A 22,295-nucleotide genomic window follows, 5' to 3' on the forward strand; every position below is an offset into this window, starting at 1 on the left:
GAACTGCCAAAATAATAACAGATATCCAAAATAATAACAGACATGCTCATTTATTTAGGTGAATGTCAGGGCTCCTGATTTAAGCTTAGCTAGATCTTTGACATGCCTGGAGGGCTGGTGATGGTGAAGGGAGTGTTTGACAAGGTTCTAGAAACCGAAGAGCCAAAGACCTTCCTGAAATTAAAAAAAAAAAAAAAAAAGCAGAAAAAAAGGAGAATTACGGGGCACAAGTTTAATTGGAAGACCAGGAGCCTGAGCGAAAGGAGCCATTCAGAGTATAGCAGTGTATTTCTGCCCCAGTATGCCCGGATTCCCATGGACTTCTGCCTGAGTCCCAGCAGAAGGGGACTGCAAGGAAAGAGCAAGTTCCAGCTGGTCCTGGTGACTCAGCATCCAGTGGGAACATCTGCACTGTGGGTTCAGCCTTCCAGCGGCCTGGGCTCCGAGAGGGCAGAAGCTCCTGCAGCGAACATTGGGATGGGACCTCAGGCCCACACCACCAGCAGCAGCACTTCTAGTGGACATTGGCAGCCTTGCCACCCTTTGGTGACCTTGCCACCAGTGACCAGAGGAAGCCAGAGGAGTTTGAGGAAGAGCAGTGGAGAGGAGGAACCAAGGAAATATACTTTAGTGAACAATATTGTGACTTTCTTTTTACTCCTAGCCTGTTATAACCTGGGAAATTTAGGCTTCAGATAGACAGTAGTAGAATAAACTAAAGAAAGGAAAATAAATGGTTGCTAAAAATGAAAGATTGTGTTCAAGTTGTAATTAAGTTGCTCTCGAATCTGTGCTTTTCTGAACCTGGTGTCCAGCAAAGCATGCCCCAGCTCTGGTGTACAGTGATACAGTGGGGTCTCCACTTCCCCCAAGAAGCTATTGGAAATAATGGGCCAAGAGACAAAGACTTTCAAAATGATAAGGCAAGTGCCAGGAAGGGGGATTTTCCAGTTCATATGGAGGCATTTGTGTTACTCCCAAGTAAAGCAGATGCCATTTTCAAACGTGCTCTCCTTGACCCAGTGTTCTTTTCTTAGCATGATTAGGGACGGATCAACTCTAATTGCAACACAGACAGTTAGCAGAATTCGGGATTATGTTAACACTCTAAGTGTTTAATGATGAATGAGTCATATGTCAGGCTGTGACAAAAGGCTTCACTCTTTAAACAAGAGATGCCTGGTTCTGGCACATTATTAATTTCTGAAGCTTAAATCTGGGATAACTGGATTTAGGAGGTTAATCCCTATTTCATTATAATTCCTTGTAATAGAGTTTGGCCTCTTCTCTCCCCTCTCCCCACTTTCACATGTTGCCTAATAGACTTAAAAAACAAACAAACAAACAAACAAGAAAATCCTTACTTTGGTAATGAGAAGTTTCTGCAAGAAGACTCTCAACCTCAAGGGTTTTGAAACTATAATATACTGCAGAGAAGAGCCAGTGCTTTCTGCAAAGGGGTTTATTGGAGGAGATTCGATCAAGGAAGTATTCCAAGAACCTGAATCCTGAGGAACCAGGCAGGCAGGATTCGTGGGAGGGCTGAGGGGAGCTGATGGCGTGCAGGAGCAAGGACCTGACTCAGGAGAGCTTAGGAGACCATTCAGATCTGGTCTGAAACTGAACAGAAGGGCTGGGTTGAAAACAAGGTGGTTGCCAGGGCTGTAAGGTGGGATTTGGACAGGAATGAGAGCCCGGCTGGTTCCTGGAGGCAAGAGAAGCTCTTGCCTGGAGCTTGCAGGTGGGCATCTGCCTAGGTGTTCCAGAGGATGATGACCGTGACGATGGAGGGGGCCAGGAAGAGCAGGTAGAGGCTGAAGAGCAGAGTGTCCATCATGTGGCTGAACTGCATCCACAGGCTGACCGACTGCTGCTTCTGAGCCTCGTCCTCCTGCTGGGCCCTCGCTGACCCAGGGCACCCATTTAGCTCTGCCTCCCTGGGACCTGGCGCCTTCCCCACCAACTCCACGGGCTCCTTCACACCTACGGAGAGACAGAGACTCAGCTATGGGCTGCCAAGATCAGCTGGGGGGCTGTGGGGGCAGGAAGGAGGCGGGAGCAGAGAAGGGGAGGTGATGGGAGAGGACGCGTGGGCCGTGCTGATTTCCCTCACCAGGCAGGTGGGCAGGGCTGAGGCCCAGGCCCGTGTTCCCTTCTGGGGTGCAGCGGGGCAGCGTTTCCTTGGGCTGGTGCAGTGTAGAAGCAGGGAACGGAGCCAGCGAGGCCTGGGTGGTGGCCAGATGCAGCAGGTAGGTGATGAAGATGGTCTCCAGCAGGCGGACCACCATCAGTGACAGACACAGGGCAAAATAGACACCTGAAGGCAAAGCAAACTATAAATAAATCTGGGCAGATTCCTCACTACAATTTTTTTCCCCCAAATCCTATCTTTCCTCAGAATCCATTCCCTCCTTAAGTGGAGAGGCAGCGGTTCTCCTGCTACCTGCCTCCCACCATGTCCCCTGCTGCCTTTGCTTCCCCGGAAAGTGGGAGGGACCATACTGATGAGAGGGGGTGCCACTGGCAGGGAGTAAGTCATTCAACGTCATGAGCAGGAAGACGTTGTAGCCCAGCAGGAGTGTCATCTTGAATGGGGCGCGGTTCTCACTTTCTGCCGGCAGGTAGAAGCTGAGGGCGTCGATGGCTATCAGAAAACTCCTGGGCACCAGGAGGCTTATGACGTAGAGGCTGGGCCTGCGCCTGATGGCCACCTGGTAGGGAGGGGAGAGGGAGGCAACTGAGGAGAAGCCTGGGAGGCTGCCAAGCCAGTTAAAAGCAAGAGTTGAGATTTACTCCTTACTTTCTAGTAAGGAAACATCACCTCAAGTCCCTTTCTCATTCCTGCCTCTCCAGCAAAGCCATCGCAATCACTACACTGCCTTTCCATGGTTTGATTCTACCATGCTGCTTACCATTGAAATGTATCTCATTCCTTCTTGACCCAAAGTTCAACTTTCTCCACCTAAATTTTTATTACTACCAATGTGCTCTTAGCAGAATTGAGGGACCAGATTCTCAGGTATTGTGTGCGTTGTATTTCTGCTTGCTTTCCTCATCAAGGTCTAATCTCTAGTGACTTTGCTGGTGGACATTTAAAACCAGGGGGAGGGAAAACAAGACAGAGCAGACATTTGGGAGTCACCAGGATTTGGAATCATAATATCCCTAAGACAGTGTTTCATAACTTTTCCACCACCTCTTTTAAAAAATAAATATAAAAATTCCTGCCCTCCAAAAAGTTCTGATAGCCCTGGCAGGGGGCGGAGGGTCATGCTCACTATAAATCACTGCCATGGGAGCTTTGTTTCTTCCTCGGGGAGGATCCATTCAATCAATATTTACTGAGTGCCAGGTACTGTATTAGGTACTGGAGATTTATCAGTGAAAAAAGTGATAACAATTTCTGTCCCTGGGGAGCTTATTTTCTCGTGGGAGAGCTTACATCCTGGTGGAGGACATAAGCTATGTATCTAAGGAGAAGATCTCATCCAAGGCCCCTGAGCTCACATAGAAGATGATTTGGTCATACTCATTGGTGCCCACAGGCATCTTCATCATTCTTTGGTGGCTAGCCTGAAGTACCCGTTCCCCCTTGCTCCAAACGACGTTCTGTGATGTTTTCAAAATCTCCTGCACGTCCTCCTCCATGCCCAACACCATGTTCTGCACTACAAAGGAGATCCAGGCAACTCAGCTTCCCCCCAGCGCTCCCAACCCCTTTGCCCAGACTGTTGGATTCCTTACCACTTAGCTTTCATGCCCCTTTCGGTGAGATTCCCTCACTGTTCCCAGCTTCCTATCCTCTTCTTCCCAAACCCTTTCTCTAGCTCTCAACATGTGAGCCTCACTCACCTGTGTAGATGAAAGAGCTGGAGGTGAGGGTGCAGTTCTGTTCATCAAAGGGGAAGTAGATGTCCAGGTTGCAGATGCTGGTCACCTGCGTTGGTTTACTGTATTTGATGTGATCATCACTGTTGACATAAGCCATGAGACCTGGAGGGGTCTGATCCATACCCAGGCTGTGTGTGAGAAGGACAGGGAGGTGAGTGCTGTGGGTTCCCCATCAGACTTGGCCTTCTTCCTCTCTCAGGTCACCCATTCCTGTGCTCCAGCCCCACTCATCTGACCTCCCCCTTCCACCTATTGCCATGTTTTGGGGGTTTCAGGCACTGCTCCTTTCTAAGGTGAGTCTTTGTGTGGCCCCTGTTGGTTACTCATGCTCTTCCCTGGAGATATGGTCTCCTTCTGGCTTTTTTCAGCCCCGATACTCACAACTCCTTGATAAAGATATCTGCAAGCCACAGGTTCTCAGTTGCCACGCTCAGCTTCCTGATGCCCCCACGTTCCACTGGGTTCCACCTAAGGAATGGATTGTACCAGATCTAGAGGAAACCATGGTGTGGGACAAACAGGGGGTGAAAACTGGTCTTAGTCTTCCTCTGTCTCTTGCACTTTGCATTCCTTTTTTTACTCATTTCTTTACTCTCCCACCCTCTCTCTGGTGACAGCTGTTACGATGTCACTAAGTGTTACTTGCTTCCACTTCCCCCTCAGTGGTCTCAAGGGAGACCTTGAGCTTGGCTTTGGGTTCCCTGTGTTGGAGCCACTTAAATATTGGTTTCCATGACCTTGGTTTATGCCACTTGCTCCCTGAGCCCCATCTCTGCCCTCCTTAAAGTGGCAGAATAATCAGGAAGTTTTATGTTTTCATGATTGGCTGGTTCTGTATGAATTTGTCTAATTTGTCGGTATTCTCAGCTTTATCCATTTTAATCTGTGAAGTTGGACCTTGGAGTGGAAAAAGAGAGGTGTCATAACAAAGGGGAAACGGAGTCTATCTCACCACATTTAGCCACAGGAATGATGTCATCAGTTAAAGATGTGTATCCTGGAAAAACAATTTTCATCCAGGATCATTAATTTTATGAAGTCAGGTCCAGTGCCACCACCCACCTTTTACTCATTTCCAAGGCTGTTCTGTGTGGCAATTACAAAAATTTTCATAAGCCACTAAAAATGGTAGGTCATATAATCCAGGGTACATGAGAAATGCAAGTGAAAGCACCAGTATGAGAGTCCATTGGGATCATGTTTCTTGTGGCGTATTCCCAAAAAGGGAGAGCTTTTACCTGCAGTGATGTCATTGTCGCATTCCCTGTCATTCCTCCCTACCCCATAGAATGAGCTTTTAATTTTACAAAATCCAGTCAGGGAGCCCACTGCTCACTAGACCATTACAGAGTTGGGTCAGGACTTACTACTTCCAGGATGGCAGACAGGGTGAAGGAGATGTGGACATGAGTGGGGATGCTGAAGTTGACTGGACGGAAGGCCTTTCTGTCAAACACTGCTTGGAAGGCAGCGGGATCCACCCCATGCTGGTCGAATCCTGAGCAAGTGATGGTGAAATTGTCTCCTCTTCCTGTAGAGAGCAGAGACTGTGAAAGGAGTGCCAGCACTGGGGTCTGGGAAGTGTTTCTGCACAGAGAGACAACAGGGGTCATGGGAGAAATGTCCGGACTCCTCCTTCCTGGACCAGGGAGCTTGGGCTGGGCTGGTAGGCAAATGGTGGAAGTTGATGAGGTGAGCCGAGTCAGCGCTCCATCCTCAATTCCATTGTCTCTCTGTCTACACAAAACTTGTCTAAATGTGTATGCAAATTCAGTCCTGACCACCACTTTTTAGTGTCCTGTTGTGTTCTTAACAATCTCACCACAAACCTTTGTCCTTGAGCCATTTGGGAGAATGTCAGTGACGGATTTTGCAATCACAGCTCTCCTCCTCACTATATGAACAGGGCATAGATGGTCATGAATTAATGATGAGAGAAATAATCAGGTAGGTAGTGAGCAATCTGTGGGACCTTAAGGAAGGAACTCCTTAAAGAAGGAACTCAGTTTAATGGTATATATTGTGTCCTTGCTTTGTGCTGTAATTGTTATCTTCTAAAACTCAGGACTCATCACCACTGAGACTATCTTAAAAAGAGTTCCTTGATACCCATCTTATACCCACACCTTTTCTTGTCATACTTTGGGGCAGAAACAGAGAATGTATTTGGTAACATCTTCTGGTCGAGTCTGTTCTTATCTGTCTCTGCTGTTGTCCTATCCTTCATTGCTTATTCTCAATAATGAACAAGAAATTACTCTAGACTGGGAAAATTGTGCTGAAAAAGTTTCCCTCTTTCACAACAGATCTTCTCTTCTACCTCCTTCCCCTTGGCATCTTTCTTTTCATTTGCTTAAGGGAACTGAGAAAGAATTTTCTTCTTCTCAATGTCAGTCGATACGCAGAAACCATGGGAAAAACCATTCTCTGGAAAGAGAATGACATGGGGAAAGGGAAGAGGCCCATAGATGTATGGGGAGTGGAGAAATAGATTAAGAGAGGCGTCAACTAACTGTTTAGGACCCTAGAAAGAGCTACAAAGCTGTCAGTGTCATGAGTTTCCATTTTTACCAAAATGAACACCCAGTCATTGACTGTCTAGAAATAAAAATTAGCCTGGTTTCTCTGTTTCCCAGAAGTTATGTGGATGCTCTTCTCTTACTCTTGTCCCATCTTACCTTGAAGCAGCAGGTGGAGAATGAGGAAGAGGGGGAATCCTTCCCCATGGAGCCAACCTCTTTCCATCTTCCTCTGCTTGGCTCTTCTCTGGGGACTTAGTGATAATGTTGACCTTAAAAGACCATAGGCCACACCTCAAGCCTTAGCTTTGAATAATTCAGGTATCAGGTAGCGTTAGCCATCTCTCTAGTGAGCACCCCCAGTGACAACAGAATATCATGGAGGACTACCCCACCCCATGCCCTAACTAGACCTGAACCTGGTCTCCAAAAGTAATCTGACAAATCAGTTTGGAGAGGAGGAAGAAAAAATATTTGGTCACTGGAGCAGTGCTAATGGCTTCCTCATACTTTAGAGTCACTCTGGCATATAATGGACCATAGGAAAGGCACAAAATGACTCTATTGCCTTCAAGTGGCACACGTACTTACTTTAACCCTGCTGCCATCTTTCAACATAATTGCAGGAGGGTGTCTCCTTTTATATAATCAACTTCAGACTCTGAGGTTTTAAATATGACTTCTGTACTGGCAAGTCTTAACTTTTGATTTTTTTGCGTGTGTCAAAAGCAATTTGGACCCAGGTATACTGGAGGAGGGGGTGGGGTGGAGGGGAGATCACAGAGTTTTTCAGTAGAAGTTGCTTTATGAGGTCATGACCAATCAGCCTGCAAATTCATGTTGTTTTTGGCCCTGCTAGTGTTTTTAGGAAATTAGTTAGTTGTCAACATTTTAAAAATAGGGAGATTTCATGTAAAAACTGTTTCTGGCTTTGTTTGAAAGATAAGATCAAGCAGTACTGGGCTCACATTTCTGCTTGACAGCAATGCTTTCTGCCAAAGCTAAGAAGTGGTTACGCCCTTTGGATGGAGAATATTTCTCTCTAGATCATCACAGTTTCTGTCACCCATATTGTCTTATTCCTGACCAGCTCCCCTCATTTACGTTACCTGCTTGGCCTTGGTTGGTGTTTAAGTTTGCCTTTGAGTGTTAAGATTAATTTTCTTGTTTGATTCTTAAAGGGCCTTAGGAAGTAATTTCAAAATACCATGCCATGCCTAGGTGATCACGGGTCTTGTCAGATTTAGAATGTGCACATATTTGGTTCCTGGTGGAAACCAGACATATGGGAAAGTGGGCCAAAGTCATCAGTTGTTTAACCTGTTTTATTCTAGAATGATTTCTGTGAGGGAAGGCCCCAGGGAGTGTCATCAGTGGCTAGGAAAACCAAGGGAGAGGTTGCTTCAGTGAAGAAGCTTTTCAGACTAGTTGGTATGAGACAGGAAGAAAGGTCTAAGGCCAAATCCTGTTTCTGTTAGAGTCGTGTCACCCGCTCTCTGCCTCAGTTTCCTCCTCTTTAAGATTGAGAGGATAAAACCTGTCATGCAGGAGTTTTATGTGGTTTGAGATAATATTTGTACGTTGCCTATCCCATCCTAAGCAGCTTATGAATTGGAGCAGCAATAACATTAAAAGTGGCAGTAAGAGTAGTTGTTATTGTTATCCTCACTCTGTCAAGGTTGTTCAGGTTGCTTCAGCCTGAATGGAATCTTCTGGACTTAGAACGTCTGAGTAGACTGAATTAACCCCAGTTCTCATGAGCAGAAAAGTGTTTTCTCTCAGCTTCACTCAGCTGCATACTGATAAGGACCCTCCCTCCACTCTCCTTAGCACCACTCTTCATCTTTTGAGAATCCTTCCCCCTTCAGGAAGTTTATTTATTTTTTCTTTTTTAAAAGATTCCTCTGGATCAGCATTTCTCAAAACATTTTCTGCAGAACACTAGTTCTACAGGATGTTCAATGCTTTTCTTTTTTAAATTTATTTATTTTAAATTTTAGCTGTGTTTTGTCTTCGTTGCTGCGTGCGGGCTTTCTCTAGTTGCGGTGAGTGGGGGCTACTCTTTGTTGCAGTGTGCAGGCTTCTCATTGCAGTGGATTCTCTTGTTGCAGAGCATGGGCTCTAGGTGCATGCGCTTCAGTAGTTGTGGCTCGTGGGCTCTAGAGCGCAGGCTCAGGAGTTGCGGTACATGGGCTTAGTTGCTCTGCAGCATGTGGGATCTTCCCAGACCAGGGCTCGAACCCGTGTCCCCTGCATTGGCAGGAGGATTCTTAACCACTGCGCCACCAGGAAAGCCCGTTCAATGCTTTTCTGAAAAACTTTTTTTCATTGTTCAAGTTCAAATAAGTCTGAGAAATGCTGAATTAAACAAGGAGAAACAGGTTTTATTACTGTAGGATTTCTCAGAGTATTTTAAAAAAATGCTAATGTGATTTGAATATCATGTATATAATTTCCCAAATGTAGTTGACTTTTGGACATTCCTTTTTCTCAGAATATCTTGCAGGACTAGTACTCCACGGATATTTTTGTGAAACACTGCTTTAGGTAAATAGCGTAAATCTAGAAGAAAGAAAACTTGAAAAATTTGTCTTAGACTTGCTACAGAGAGAACATAGAATGCTGCAGCATATACATAAATAAATCAAGAAATTTAAAAAATATGGCTTCCCTGGAGGCGCTGTGGTTAAGAATCTGCCTGCCAATGTAGGGGACAGGGGTTCGAGCCCTGGTCCAGGAAGATCCCACATGCCGCGGAGCAACCAAGCCTGTGCGCCACAACTACTGAGCCTGCGCTATAGAGCCCACGAGCCACAGCTACTGAAGCCCGCGCGTCTAGAGCTGGTGCTCCACAACGAGAAGCCACTGCAATGAGAAGCCTGCGCACTGCAACAAAGAGTAGCCTCCGCTCGCTGCAACTAGAGAAAACCCGTGCACAGCAACGAAGACACAACGCAGCCAAAAATAATAAGTAAATAAATAAATTTTAAAAAAAGAAATTTAAAAAATAAACGAGATAAGGGCTTTTTCTTTAGATATTTTAAATCTGAATTTTGATTAGAACTGTAAGAACCCACAAACAAATAAAAGGTAAATAGATACCAATTTCAAGCTGTTTCTGAATCCCTGAGCAATATAAACTTAGACTGCCTCAAGGAGGAAGCTTTTTTTTCTTTCTTTTCCTTTAGATCAATGGCTTACCAGCTGCTGGCCATATGTTATCCACCTAGATCTAATTTTAAGATGAGAATTTAAAAACATTCTCTGGTATTGTTACCTCTCAAATATGCTCAGACAGTAACATTTTAGTAGACGGGCAATGTTGATTTTTCTCATTGGTGGTCTTGCAATCGATAACGTATATAATTTGTGTTTTAACAGTATATAGTTTTTCCTCATGGAATTCAATAAGTGAATTATTTTGAGTGAAAAATACACACAGCCTGCATCAGTTTTACATTTTCCTGGACTGATATTCATGCCAGAAAGGTTATCACCAGTGTAGACCAAAGTTGTTTATCTCTTCTTCTGATCAAAATCCCATGTTTATAAAGCAACACACCTGAGAAGCTTTGGGGGATGACTGGGAGCGACCACTCTTCCAATTTGTCTAGGCCTGTTTAGTGAGAAGCCTCCATCTTGGCTGGACTGTTGGTTCTGTCTTCTCTGGCTTAGTGGGACCCTGTTGCCTCTTGTCTGTGACCTGACAGGTACCCAGTCGATACTTCACAATGTGGGAAAATCCCTCATGCACATTTTACCATTAGAGATGTTAAGACATACTGCATTCTTTTGTTTGCTTAAGTGTCATTTTGGGAGGAGTAAAATTCCAAGGCCTGTCTATTAATTGTGATGCTTGTTATTTGAGCTGAGTAGATTTAGATGATTGTTCTGGGTGGAGGGAACAGCTAGAGTAAAAACATGGAAATTACAGTGTTATCAGGACCTCATATTTGAGTAGGAGAGTGACAGGAAATGAAGCTGTGGTATAACGTGGGTCCAGATCACAGGTCTTGTATACCAAGCTAAAGTTTGGTTTAATTTCATAGCCCAGTGTTTCCCAAACTTGAATAAGTCTCAGACCTCTTTTAAGGGAAACAATTATCCTAAACCCCTGATGTTGACCTAAATCATTTATATTATAATATTACTTAAATCTGTATATTCATAAAACCGTGTATAAAGTCCTTATACCCTTTATAGTTCTCATACCACTATAAAATTAAAATAAATTTACAAATTATTACATACAAGACTACAGAATCAACACAACACTAATTTAATGTAGTGCATAATATTGTTTTATTAAAATTAGATAATTGATGTCATTTTTTCCCTCTTTATAATACAGAGCTAGTTTTTTGGAACACCTATCTGTTATTTTGTTGAGCCAATTTGATAGTGCATCAAAATATAATAGTTCGTAAACATTTTTTAAAAAGCAATTCTTCATTTCATTCTAACTACCACTGCTACTGCTAATGAACTTAGGAGGTTATTACTGCAAAGGTGGGGAGTGTGTAATTCTTTCCTTCATAAGGTGAATATGTGATATGACTTATCATAACATGCCTATACCACTGTGTACTCTGTGAACACTCAGCTTCTCCCATGCAGTTCTCTATTAAAAATTCTGTGAAACCTTTGTCTCTATAACATGCTATGATATTATTTGGCTTTTATTCAGCATTGTTTACATCTTAAATCCTCTTCTCTTCTTTCTTAATTTGCCTGAGACCATTAAAGAGGTGCATTATTCTGTTGCACTATATTGTTACCATGATGTTAAATAAAAGATTCCATTTATTAACTAATTTTTTTAAAAGTCTTATTCCATGAAAATGACTTTCATTGCAAAATTGATCTGCAAAAGTGAAGTTTTGTTTTTATAACTGGCAGAAGAATTCAGGAGTGCCACAGCAGATGGGGGGTGATCACACTTGACATTAGCTCCTGACAAGCTGGGTAGAGGAGGGTGTCGGGGGGCTGCTGGAGTAGAGCATTTCTTATATCAATGAACGGGACCACCGTCCATCCAGTTCTGCAACCAGAAACCAAGCTGTTACCCATGACACCTCTCTTTCTCATCCCACAGTATCTAATCCATCAACGTTTGTCCATTTGACGTCTTAAATTTCTCATGAGTCCGCCTACTTCTCTCCATCTTTTCCACCACAGTTCTAGTCCAAGCCACCATCCTGGATGAGGATAGTCACTCCTAGCTTGACTCTTCTCTTCCATTCTAGCTGTCTTTAATTCTTTCTCCAGTCTGCCAGCCTCAGGGAAGTTTTCAAAATGTAAATTTGATTTCTCAACGCTTAACCCATTCACCTTTTAAAACCTTGCAATGGTTGGTTTTTGCTCTTACTCTAAAGACCTATAACATGATCTACCTTTGGAGACCTTCCCTTCCTTCTCCCACCACCCGGCCTTTGTTGTTCCCTCTGCTTGGAGAGCTCTCTCCTCTGCTCACTTCCACCATCTTCACCTCTCTAACTCCTACTATTCTTCAGATGTAAAACTAACCTTTCTTTTCTGGTACATATCAATTATAGTTTAAATTTGGATTAATGTTTATCCAGGACTCTAAACCCCATGAGGGCAGGAAACTTGTCTGTTTTAGCTCCATTGTATCTCTATCAAATATTGAATAAATGAATATATTGAGTACCTTACACAACATAAATATATTTAACAATTCTGCATTGCAACATAGATTCTCTAGCCCCTTGCCTGAAGGTTGGAGAATATCAGCCTCTGCCCCAAAACACTTCACAACATAAATACACTTCAAGGAGGGGATGCTTTGCAATTAATACCATGTAAATAAGTTAAGTCTTTGGCCCAGGCTATTCTTGGACAGGCCGAGGTAGTACCATAGTGTATTGAGATGTTGAACCAGGGTTGTATAGTGCTCATTCATTTTTTAAAAACCTATTTTTGAAGTATTCAGGGAGATTTTTGAAGATTTTTATTTTATATGAAGGTATCAGATATGCAGCTTTTGGATACCACAATGTTTGAAGCATGGTTGGAAGTACCAGTATGCCTTGGAAAGGTGGCTTGAGGTGTACTGAAAAAGGTTTTTCTTATCCCACCAGATGGCCAGAGGTGCTTAAGGAATTCTCAGTAGATATATATCTATATATCTATACCTATATCTATATCTATATAAATCCTCAAGATTTTTCTGTTAAATTGAACATATCCCCACTGAGAGGAGAAATGGTTTGTTTCTATGATACTAAAACTTTTTTATTATGAAATCCTTAAAGGCTACCCAAAAATACAGCAAATGATTTTAGAAGCACCTGTGTACCCACTGCCAAGCTTTTTTAAATTTTAACATTTATAAGTCATTTTTACAAATTGATGTATAGTTGATTTACAATGTTGTGTTAGTTTCTGGTGTACAGCAAAGTGATTCAGCTATATATATATATAATATATATATATGCATATAATATATATAATATATATATGTGTTCCTTTTCAGATTCTTTTCCATTATAGGTTATTACAAGATATTGAATATAGGTGCCTGTGCTATATAGTAGGTCCTTGTTGTTTATTTTATATATTGTAGTGTGTATCTGTTTTTTTAAAAAATTTATTTATTTTATTTATTTTTGGCTGTGTTGGGTCTTCGTTGCTGCTTGCGGGTTTTCTCTAGTTGCAGCGAGTGGGGGCTACTCTTTGTTATGGCGTGCGGGCTTCTCATCGCGGTGGCTTCTCTTGTTGCAGAGCACGGGCTCTAGGAGCACGGGCTTCAGTAGTTGTGGCATGTGGGCTCAGTAGTTGTGGCTCGTGGGCTCTAGAGCGCAGGCTCTGTAGTCGTGGCACACAGGCTTAGTTGCTCCCCGGCATGTGGGATCTTCCCAGGGAAGCCCAAAGTCGTTTCTTAAAGAAAGAAAATATTACAGAAACAGTTGAAGCCCTTTGTATATCCTTCTCTGATCTTATTCTCCTCCTTCCAACACCAGAAGTAATTACACCTCAGATTTGTTGTTGATCATGCCCAAGCCTGGCTTTACATTTTTTTTTTTCTTTTCTTTTTTTTTTGCTGTATGCGGGCCTCTCACTGTTGTAGCCTCTCCCGTTGCGGAGCACAGGCTCCGGACGCACAGGCTCAGCCGCCATGGCTCACGGGCCTAGCCGCTCCGTGGCATGTGGGATCTTCCCAGACCGGGTCACGAACCTGCGTCCCCTCCATCGGCAGGCAGACTCTCAACCACTGCGCCACCAGGGAAGCCCCTGGCTCTACATTTTTAAACACACATGTGGGGCTTCCCTGGTAGTGCAGTGGTTAAGAATCCACCTGCCAATTCAGGGGACACGGGTTCGAGCCCTGGTCCGGGAAGATCCCACGTGCCGGGGAGCAACTAAGCCTGTGCGCCACGACTACTAAGCCTGAGCTCTAGACCCCGCGAGCCGCAACTACTGAAGCCCGCGTGCCTAGAGCCCACGTTCCGCAACAAGAGAAGCCACCGCAGTGAGAAGCCTGCGCACCACAACAAAGAGTAGCCCCTGCTCGCTGCAACTAGAGAAAACCTGAGCGCAGCAAGGAAGACCTGATGTAGCCAAAAATAAATAAAATAAAAATACAAATTTATTTAAAAAAAAACCACGCTGGCCTTCAAAGCTAAATTCTCTGGGGGCTCCTCCTCCCGTCGCCAGACCCCCAGGCTGAGAAGCCTGACGTGGGGCTCAGAACTTTCACTCCAGTGGGAGAACTTCTGTGGTATAATTGTTTTTCAGTTTGTGGGTCACCCACCTGACGGGTATGGGATTTGATTTTATCGCGATTTCGCCCCTCCTACCACCTTGCTGTGGCTGCTTCTTTGCCTTTGGATGTAGAGTATCTTTTTTGGTAGGTTCCAGCTTTTTTTTGTCTATGGCTGTTCAGCAGTTGGTTGTGATTCTGGTGTTTATGTAAGAAAGGGTGAGCTCATGTCCTTCTACTTCACCATCTTGAGCTAATCTCCCTGGGTGTCTTTTCATCTTTGAGTGGCTGCTTGAGTTTTCTTTTTTGTGAACTGTCTGTTCACGTCATTTGCCAATTTTCCTATTAAGTTATTTACCATTTCTTATTGAGTTGTAGAAATTATCTGTATATTCTGTATTAAAAACTTTGTCAGTTATAATTTGTGGTTTATCTTTGTACTCTATGGCATCTTATATAGAAGTTTAAATTTTAATATAGTACAAATTTATCAAACTTTCCTTTATTAATTTGTTGCTGTATCTTGTTTAAGAAGTTCTTTTCTACTCCTAAGTTCACATAGATATTTCACATTTTCTTCTAAATGTTTGAAAGTTTTCCCTTTCACAGTTAGGCCTTTAATCTACGTGAAATTGATTTTTCTGTGTGGTATGAAGTAGTAATTCCTGAGTTTTAAAAAATATGTATAACCAGTGGTTCCAGCGCTATTCATAGAACCTTCTTTCTTCCTCTACTGATTTCTAATGTTTTCTCTGTTACAGATCAAGTTTACATGTATGAATGAGTCTGTTTCTAGGCTCTTTATTGCATTGGTGTAGTAATCCATCCTTGTGTAAGAACACTGTATTAATTACTTCAGCTTTATGGTACATTGGTATGCTTTTTTTTTTTGGCTGTGCCCTGGGGCTTGTGGAATCTCTGTTCTCAGTTCCCTGACCAGGTATTGAACCTGCGCTCTCGGCTGTGAAAGCGCAGAGACTTAACTACTGGACCGCCAGGGAATTCCCTCCATTTGTGTTTCATACTAGCTAGTTGTATAAAGGTAGAAGTCACTTTCCTTACTTTTTTTTTTTTTAAATCTTTGGAATGGATAATCATAATACCTATACATAGGGTTGATATGGAGACTTTAAAAAATAAGCGTGTAAAGCACCAGATACAGAACAGGTAGGCACTCAACACAGTAGTTATTTATGTTATGATCATGTTGAAGATACAGATGAAACACCAAGAGAAATAAAGTGATCAGTCGCTTTGGAAACCTCAGTTTCTTTTATAAAAAGAAAGGGGTGAATTGGCATGCCATTTCTAAGGCTCTTGCCACTCTAAAAACTGTGATCCTGGCCTTTATTTGCTAGAAACCAGGCATTATAACATTATGTGATGGGCAGTGGGATTAAAAGGAGAAAGGTGATAGCGCAGAGTCGTGAGCAAGCAGTAGTAAAACGTGAAGGGCCACACATAAGATTTGGGGCTGGCTGGTTGAGAGGACATAGAGGCTATGATGACCTTCACAGTGCTTTCCGGTGCATAAACGGCCAAGCACCGCCGTGACCGCCCTGCCTACAAACACTGACTGTGCTCCCCGCCCACAGAGGGCTACTGTCAACCCTCCCGGCCACCCACTGGAACACAGGGCCTCAGAGAAGGTTCCAGACAGGATCACAGAACCTCTGGGAAGGATGGTGCAGAGCCTGCAGCGCGGTGGAAGGGAGGAGCGACTTGCACCTCCTCCAGGGCTTCTACGATGCTTCTGGGAAATATAGTTCTTTGCCGCGAATCGAGCCTCGGGCTCCTGGAAGGGGGACTACAATTCCCTTCAGTCTTGGGAATTCTTTGTGCAGCACGCCTGCGCAGTCTGGCGGCCAATGCCGCTATAAAGGCTTGTTTTGCTCCGGGGCTGATGCTCGGGAGCGTGGTCGAGTGGGCGACGCGGTCGTTTTGGAGCTGGGGCACTGGTAGGTAGCGGCAATCGCCGTACCCCTTCCTTCTCCCTCGGGTTGTCGCGGGGACTATCTCCCGTGTGTTTCGTTCGGAGGTGGGGGACTGCGATCGAGGATGCAAGCAGGTCGGGGGAAGCCGGAGACCTGAGAAACGGGGCCAGGCTTCCCTCTAGTCTCCCGCCGCCGCCTCCTCCTCGGGACTTGACCCCTGAGGGCTGGTGGTGAGGTGGTGAGGTCCTGGCGTCGGAAGGCAGGTAGGGTGGGATGAGTGGTCGGGGTTGCCGACCACATTCCCGGCTAACGCCACCAGGGGGTGCTGCGCCCGCGGCCCGTGGGTGTGGGTAGCTATCGCCTCTGCGGGCCCGAACTGGCCGCGGGAACGCCCTAGGGCCCCGGCATCCCAGGCGAAGCTGGCCTGAGAGAAGCCCCCATCCTCAAGGTTGTAGGGAGGCGGCTTGGGGCACCCCCGCTCAATCCCCACAGAGGAGACTGAGCTGCCAGCGACCTCAGAAGACAACCTCTCGTTTTGGCGAATGGGTAGAGGGAGGTTCGTGACAGAAGCACGCACAGCAAACACTTGGCAGAGTCCGGAATGGAATCTAGATCTCTTGACTGTCATTAGTGCCCTGTCCCCTTCCGCCACACAGAGCTGCATGGTGCTTTGTATTTAAAACATAGGGGTCGTTTGGTTTCTGCACGGACGTGGGGAGGCAGGAGGCAGATGGGCACAGCAAAGACTGGCAAAGTTTCAGGAGGTTTTGAAGAAGATGAATAGGTCATTCTGGGGTCTCCAGCGTGAGTAAGTGAAATGTGCAGAAGGCTGGGGCACAGCAAGTGGATATCAAGGGGGTGGTAAATACATATCCTTGTAGCTTCAGGTCTTTTTGTGTAGCTGCAGGGCTTGGAACCAGATTCCTGAGGTGTTGGAAACCTAAGGAATGTTGTAATGAAGGCAATTTGGAAACACCAGTCTGGCTACTTACAGTCCTTGTAATCCTGTGCAGCCCCCTCCCCCCATGCAGTTTCGACTGCATCATCGTGCAGGAGAACGTCTACACTTTTATCAGTGGAAAGAGAGTTTTGGTTTAAAAAAAAAAAAAAAAGGGAGCTGACCAAGTGGCCTCTGCGCTGAGCACCTCTCTGGGTTCTCCCACTTCGAATATTCTGCTAGTGCCATCGTTCAGCTCTGACTCAAAAATAAAAATACCTTTCCTTTTCCCTCTCTTAATAGTTGGAGCAAGTTAGCATTTTAAAAAAGACTTTTAAACAACTTTAAGGGAGAACAGAAAGAAGAAAAGAGAGAACTACAAAAGGTATCCCTAAAAAGTCTAGCTAGTGATCTTTCCTTAACTGTTTTCTTCAGATTTGGCCCTTGTTTCCCAGACCCATTGGACTTCCTAGCTCTTGGCTGGCCTCCATGTGGGCTGCCCTGTCTTATATCCCTGATCCACAGAAGCTGGAATCCTCCTTCTGTTCAAGGCCAGGAGATACTAGCTTTGTCCCTGCACAAGGCTTGCCTACTTTCATAGCTGTGCCTCTTTCCACAGGAAATTAAAGAAGCAGGAGTGTTAGAGGGAATGGGAAATTGCTCCCCACACCCTTCCAACATAGAATAACTTGGAATAAAGTGATTGAAAGAAACTGAGGTTACATGAATTCTTAGACAATTGAAATGATCTTTGTGTTCTTCCTGACATGGCATTTGGTATTGTGAGTGAGTTACAATACTTTGGCCTCTCCCCTTTCAAACTGCCTCCCCTCCACTTGCCTTCTTTCAAAATAGGACTAATCTTTTCTGCTTTCCAGATAATCAGCTAGTCTGGGGAACCTTTGGAGGGGAAGGCTGGACTTCAGTGATCCCTGTAAGAAAGATTATTCTGATTTGCAGCGGCATCCCGACATTGGGGACACTGGCAGATGCCAGGTCTGTTTATAGTTTAGGCTTGCTGAGGTCTCAGTGACATGAGTGCTGTGTTCTTGGTTGTAAGCCGGTGCTCTTTATGGTGCAGTTTGTCATTGGACAAGGTGACATTTTTCTTTGAAGATAAGTAACTTAGCAGTATCAACTCAGGGTACTTGAGCCAGACCCCTGAAAGGCAAGAAGTAAAGCTTTCTTTGTGCTGGAAATACGTCTCTGGAGGAGATTTAGTCCTTTTTATTTAGAGGATTTGTAAGTGTTCTCCTTTTTTTCTGATACCTTAAAAAATGAATTGTAGCTATCAGAATTATGTCCGTACTGTTGTACTTTTAAGTCTCAGTGATAGCTAGGAATTTATGGAATTCAAAAGGCAACACAGCTACACTTCTTTAATTTCTAGTGAGGCTGGTATGAAAATTGTTTTCCCAACTTGTACCTGGGAAGCTTTGAACCATGTTAGAGTGGGGGAAATGTTTTAGAGACGTATGCATGTGTTTTGTTTTTTCAGAAGTAACCAGAATTGATATCAGATATTGATTAGAGATAACCAGGCTAGCAGGGGTTTAGAACAGAGTTTCAGGTAGATACGAGGTAAGACTTAGTAGGACAGGGTAGGGAATTTGTTTTTGTTATTGTTTTTTAATAACAGCTTTCTTGAGATATCTTTGTATCATGAAATTCACCCCTTAAAGTATACAACGTGGTGTCTGGTTAGTATATTAACAGAATTGTGCAATCATCACTTCTATCTAATTTTAGAACACTTTCAGTAACCCAAGGGGAATTTGTTTTTAAAGGTAAAGTGTAGTACTATTTTGTGTTTTAGCTATGTAACTTCACAGAGCTTTAAAAGCATCAGTTAACCCATTACTTAATTATAAAAATACAGAGATGAGATATATCATTGGTAGAATAAGTGTTTTATAAGTTTTCATTTAGTAAAATTTATCTGTTTTAGAATTGTGGAATTTGTAATTCTTGGAACAAACTTAAATTGTTTCCAGAAAGTCTTTTTTTTTTTAAGACATATATAAATGCTCTATACATTGTGATTGAACATAGTTGAAGGTGAAGAAGGCGGGTGTCTCTGTCACTGTGTTTATTTTTTTAATCTTTTTTTTCCGCCCTTAGAGGTGGGAGGAGAGAATTCTTCTTGATTCTATCACACTGAATTTTTTTCTTGAAAAAATTAAAGGGTAATTGAAAGATTTTTGAAAATTTATTTTTATAGATATAATGACAGAAAACTTTAATGCTATTGTCCTTTTTTCCCCTATTTTAGAGCACTTTCACTTATGATGAAGCACAATTTAGGAAATACCTGTCCTTGATGAATTTTTAATTTCAGAAATTCTCAAGTGGAACCAAGAGTCTGTGAGCCCTGGCACCTCCACTCAGAGAAGATGAAGGACATTGACATAAGAAAGGAGTATATCATCCCCAGCCCTGGTTATAGAAATGTGCGGGAGAGAACCAGCAATTCAGGGCAGCACCGAGACTGCGAGGACTCCAAGTACAAGAGAACTCAACAGGTCAGTACTGCCTTGCTTGAGTCCCTCTTCTTACCTGCTGCGATGCTAGATCACACTTTCTCTCTTCACAAGATGCCTAATTTAAAATAAGTTTCTTTTTCTTTATTGACTTTAGGTCACTGTTAAGAATTTATGGTTATTTATGAAAGAGGAGAGGTTAGCTCTCAGCTTCTCACCTATTTTTCCCCTTGGGTTCTCCTCTAAAAAGGCTTTGCTTGGGCTTCCCTGGTGGCGCAGTGGTTGAGAATCCACCCGCCAATGCAGGGGACACGGGTTCGTGTCCCGGTCTGGGAAGATCCCACATGCCGCGGAGCGGCTAGGCCCGTGAGCCATGGCCGCTGAGCCTGCGCGTCCGGAGCCTGTGCTCCGCAACGGGAGAGGCCACAGCAGTGAGAGGCCCGCGTACCGCAAAAAAAAAAAAAAAAAAAAAAAAGGCTTTGCTTGAGAGAAGACAGTTTATGCCATGTGGGATAGGGGAAGGCCTGGGCAGGGAGCAGAGGGAATATGAACCATTAAACTTCATTCATGTATTTAAAATTGTTTTCTCCCTCTGCCTCTGTTGTCTGCCTTTAAAAGGTGACTCCTTTGGAGATTTTCATTCAGACTTCAACGTGTACTTGGAACAATTCTAGATTGTTGGAGGATAATCAGTAAAATTTTCAAGTAAACCCATGAGTATAAAGGAGCCTTTAGTTAATAAGCTAATTTCCTCCAAGGGAAATAATGAATATACATTTTAAACTGGAAGAAATATCTTTATTCAGGGGAAAATATTATACCTTTTCTTGAATTGCAGTAGTAACTGATAAGGAAGAACGGGGGTTGCTGGGTAGGAAGTTGAGGTTTGTGTTCATCTGTTTGTTCCATGAAAATTGGAGAAAGATATGGCTCTGCAGCTGACACTGGAGTTTCATTAGCCTGACATTACCTGTCCCTCTTTGCTACCTGAAAGCTGTTGCCTTATTAATCAACATTTTCTAACTGATGGTTGTTTTCTGTTTCTACTGTGTATTATACAGTGCTTTCCCATTCGAGCTTAACTTTGGGGAAACATAGATTCAAGGTAATCAGTATCAAATCCTTAAGGTGCCAGTTTTGTACCTTTTCTTTGTCCCTTTGTCCAAACCTTATGTTAATTAAACACAGATCGGGTATCTTTTGAATGCTAGACACTGTTAGTATACGACTTAAACTGGAAAAAGTCACAAAGGTAACACTGGAGCAGGGCTTTGAAGACTGATGAGGCGGGGATGCTTTCAAGCTGCTTAAGTCATCTGTGCCTTAGTGGTTTATGAATAAAATGGTATCAACGGTAGAACCTAACTCATGAGTTCCCTTGAGGATTAAATGAGCTAATACATATAAAATGCTTAGAATGGTGCCTGCCACATAGCCCGTGCTCAAAAAGTGTTAGGTCTTAGAGCTAGTTGTCTAGAGCATAGGATGTATGTGAGAAAGCTCTGCACGCCATGCTAAGGAATCCTTTACTATGGGTGTTGGGGAACTATTGGAAGCTATTGAGAGGATTTTTTTCTTTTAACTTCTTTATTTTGAGATAATTGTAGATCCACATGCAGTTGTAAAAACTAATATGGAGAGATCCCACACGTACTTTACCTAGCTTCCCCCAGTGGTAACTTCTTGCATGCTATAGTATAATATCACAACAGGATATTGATTGACATGGATACCATTCAGCCACCTTATTAAGACTTCACCAGTTTCACATGCACTCATTTGTGTGTGTGTAGTCTATGCAATTTTTCCACATGTGTAAATCTGTATGACCAGCACCCCAGTAGAGATACAAATCAGCTCCACCAAAAGAATCTCTCATGCTCCCTTTTGAGAGCCACAGCCACCTCCCTTGCCCTCTCCCCCAATCTTTTTTTTAAAATAAATTTATTTATTTATTTATTTTTGGCTGCGTTGGGTCTTCGTTGCTGCGTGCGGGCTTTCTCCGGTTGCAGCGAGCGGGGGCCACTCTTTGTTGCAGTGCGCGGGCTTCTCATTGCTGTGGCCTCTCGTTGCAGAGCACAGGCTCTAGGCATGCGGGCTTCAGTAGTTGTGGCATGCGGGCTTCAGTAGTTGTGGCTCGCAGGCTCTAGAGCGCAGGCTCAGTAGTTGTGCACAGGCTTAGTTGCTCCACGGCATGTGGGATCTTCCCGGACCAGGGCTCGAACCCATGTTCCCTGCATTGGCAGGTGGATTCTTAGCCACTGCACCACCAGGGAAGTCCCAGTCTCTCCCCCAGTCTTTGGCAACCACTTATCTGTTCTCCATCTCTGTAATTTTGCCATTTTAAGAATGCTGTACAAATGAAATCATATAGTACGTAACCTTTTGACATTGGATTTTTTCACTCAGCCTAATTCCCTTGAGATCCATCTAATTTGTTGTGTGTATCAATAGTTCTTTCATTTTAATTGTAATTTTCCATGTTATAGATAGACCACAGTTTGTTTAACCATTCATCTGTTGAAGGACATTTGGGTTATTTCTAGTTTGTAGCTATTACAAAAAAAGCTGTTCTGAGCCATTTGTGTATAGGATTTTGTGTGAATAAAATTTCCATTTCTCTGGGTAAATTCCCAGGAATGTAATTGCTGGGTCATATGGTAAGTGCATGTTTAGTTTTATCAGAAACTTCAATACTCTTTTCCAGAGTGGCTGTATAATTTTACATTCCCACCAGCAATGTATGAGTGATCCAGTTTCTCTGCATTCTTGCCAATACTTGGTGTTATTAATTTTATTTTAGCCATTCTG

General features: G+C 43.6%; 2 protein-coding genes and 1 pseudogene across 4 annotated transcripts in view; 1 reads left to right on the plus strand and 2 right to left on the minus strand.

The window, feature by feature from the left end:
* The window catches only part of LOC309961772 (5-hydroxytryptamine receptor 3C-like), a 29,511-nt pseudogene extending 22,894 nt beyond the window's left edge, over positions 1–6,617 (minus strand). The window contains exons 1-4 of the transcript in view: positions 6,570–6,617; positions 5,259–5,478; positions 4,844–4,888; positions 4,273–4,382 (exon numbers count right to left, since the gene is read on the minus strand). The product of the transcript in view is annotated as a 5-hydroxytryptamine receptor 3C-like (transcript). The remainder of the gene's footprint in view (positions 1–4,272; positions 4,383–4,843; positions 4,889–5,258; positions 5,479–6,569) is intronic.
* LOC309962524 (5-hydroxytryptamine receptor 3C-like) lies at positions 1,754–4,012 on the minus strand (the record flags this gene model as incomplete). The annotated part of the gene is given in 8 exon segments (XM_082840397.1): positions 1,754–1,983; positions 2,114–2,155; positions 2,158–2,237; positions 2,239–2,317; positions 2,503–2,512; positions 2,514–2,711; positions 3,508–3,668; positions 3,853–4,012. Coding segments are annotated over 8 exon segments (960 nt in total).
* Positions 6,618–18,787: 12,170 nt separating the features above from the next.
* Positions 18,788–22,295, plus strand: part of ABCC5 (ATP binding cassette subfamily C member 5) — a gene marked incomplete at its 3' end in the record, with an annotated part of 84,796 nt that continues 81,288 nt past the window's right edge. For both annotated transcript variants that reach the window (XM_082840165.1, XM_082840164.1), the window contains exon 1: positions 18,788–19,526. In XM_082840165.1, coding sequence (XP_082696291.1) covers positions 19,398–19,526 — 129 coding nt within the window. In that variant the 5' untranslated portion in view covers positions 18,788–19,397. The remainder of the gene's footprint in view (positions 19,527–22,295) is intronic.

The sequence above is a fragment of the Leucopleurus acutus genome (assembly GCF_964270905.1).
Source record: "Leucopleurus acutus genome assembly, chromosome: 5".
NCBI classification, from domain to species: Eukaryota; Metazoa; Chordata; class Mammalia; order Artiodactyla; family Delphinidae; genus Leucopleurus; species Leucopleurus acutus.